This window comes from Loa loa (genome assembly GCF_000183805.2).
Source record: "Loa loa unplaced genomic scaffold supercont3.3413, whole genome shotgun sequence".
NCBI classification, from domain to species: domain Eukaryota; kingdom Metazoa; phylum Nematoda; class Chromadorea; order Rhabditida; family Onchocercidae; genus Loa; species Loa loa.
Genome location: NW_018111591.1, coordinates 1 through 1,013, shown reverse-complemented (window position 1 = coordinate 1,013; position 1,013 = coordinate 1). Strand labels below are relative to the sequence as shown.

Below are 1,013 nucleotides of genomic sequence, written 5' to 3'. Positions count from 1 at the left end.
CCTATTTTTTACTTTTCTTCTTTAATCTATTTTTCATTTTTTTTTAATTTTTTTACTTTCTTTCTATTTTTTACTTTTTTATTTTTTGCTTTATTTTTTTTTATTTTTTTTCTTGAACTGTTCCAAAATATGAGGAAAAAACAATGGCAGAAAACAAAGTTAACACAGAAAAACAAAAATCACAACGACAAAATGAGGCAGTTCAAAGTGTCAAACCATTTTTTGCGATGATCACATGATCTGAGTCTGCGTTTCTGTCAAATTTCTCAAACGACTTCGAAACATGGCAAAAGCTCACCTGTAAAAAGTAAAAGCGAAATCGAAAATTCAAAACTATCGTTGTAATCTTTCTAAAATTACAAACAAATTGGAGGATTAGCAATTCAAAACACCTAGTGTGTGTCCAGAGGAAAACAACAAATAGAGCAAGAAAATCAATAAACCATAAAAAATAAAAGCATGGAATATACTCAGTAGTTAGTAATAGAAAAATACGTTGCTAACTTGCGTAAAGGGGAAAGCATTGATGCTGAGGAGAAAAAAGGTTGACGAAGTTGGGATACCAATGATCGCATAAAATATGTCTTAGGGGTAGATGATGGCGACAGGGGTAGATGATGTTATTATTGAGAAACTGAAATATGAAGCAAAGATTAATCGAGAAAGAACAAATTAATATTTAAGGAAAAAAATTTCTTGCATTTGGTATAACTTTTTTGAAGAAAATGTTTAACCTATCAGGAATATGATAGTGCTTCGCCTCATCGTTTCTACCCACCAGCTCGAGTCTTCTCCGTTTTGCAGCTATTTCATTCATTACGGCCTTTATCGCCTTGGGGCATTATACCAAAGAATGGAGCTCCATCGTGGCTACGATTTCTTCATCGTACCATGGTATTAAATATCATTGGTTAGGAATAGTTTCGATGATACAGATAATGGGAAGATTTGCATAAATTAAAACCGGCGGATTGCTGCCATTAAATGTTACTAGTTAAAGGAATATTTAATCC

The 1,013-nt window shown here is 32.4% G+C and overlaps 1 protein-coding gene across 1 annotated transcript; it reads right to left on the bottom strand.

Moving 5' to 3' along the window:
* Positions 1 to 585: 585 nt before the first annotated feature.
* Positions 586 to 817, bottom strand: LOAG_15978 (hypothetical protein; the record flags this gene model as incomplete). Its single annotated transcript, XM_003151466.1, has 2 exons — positions 586 to 634; positions 735 to 817. The coding sequence occupies 2 exons, from the start codon at positions 815 to 817 to the stop codon at positions 586 to 588; spliced, it is 132 nt and encodes a 43-aa protein (XP_003151514.1).
* Between the last annotated feature and the right edge of the window lie 196 nt (positions 818 to 1,013).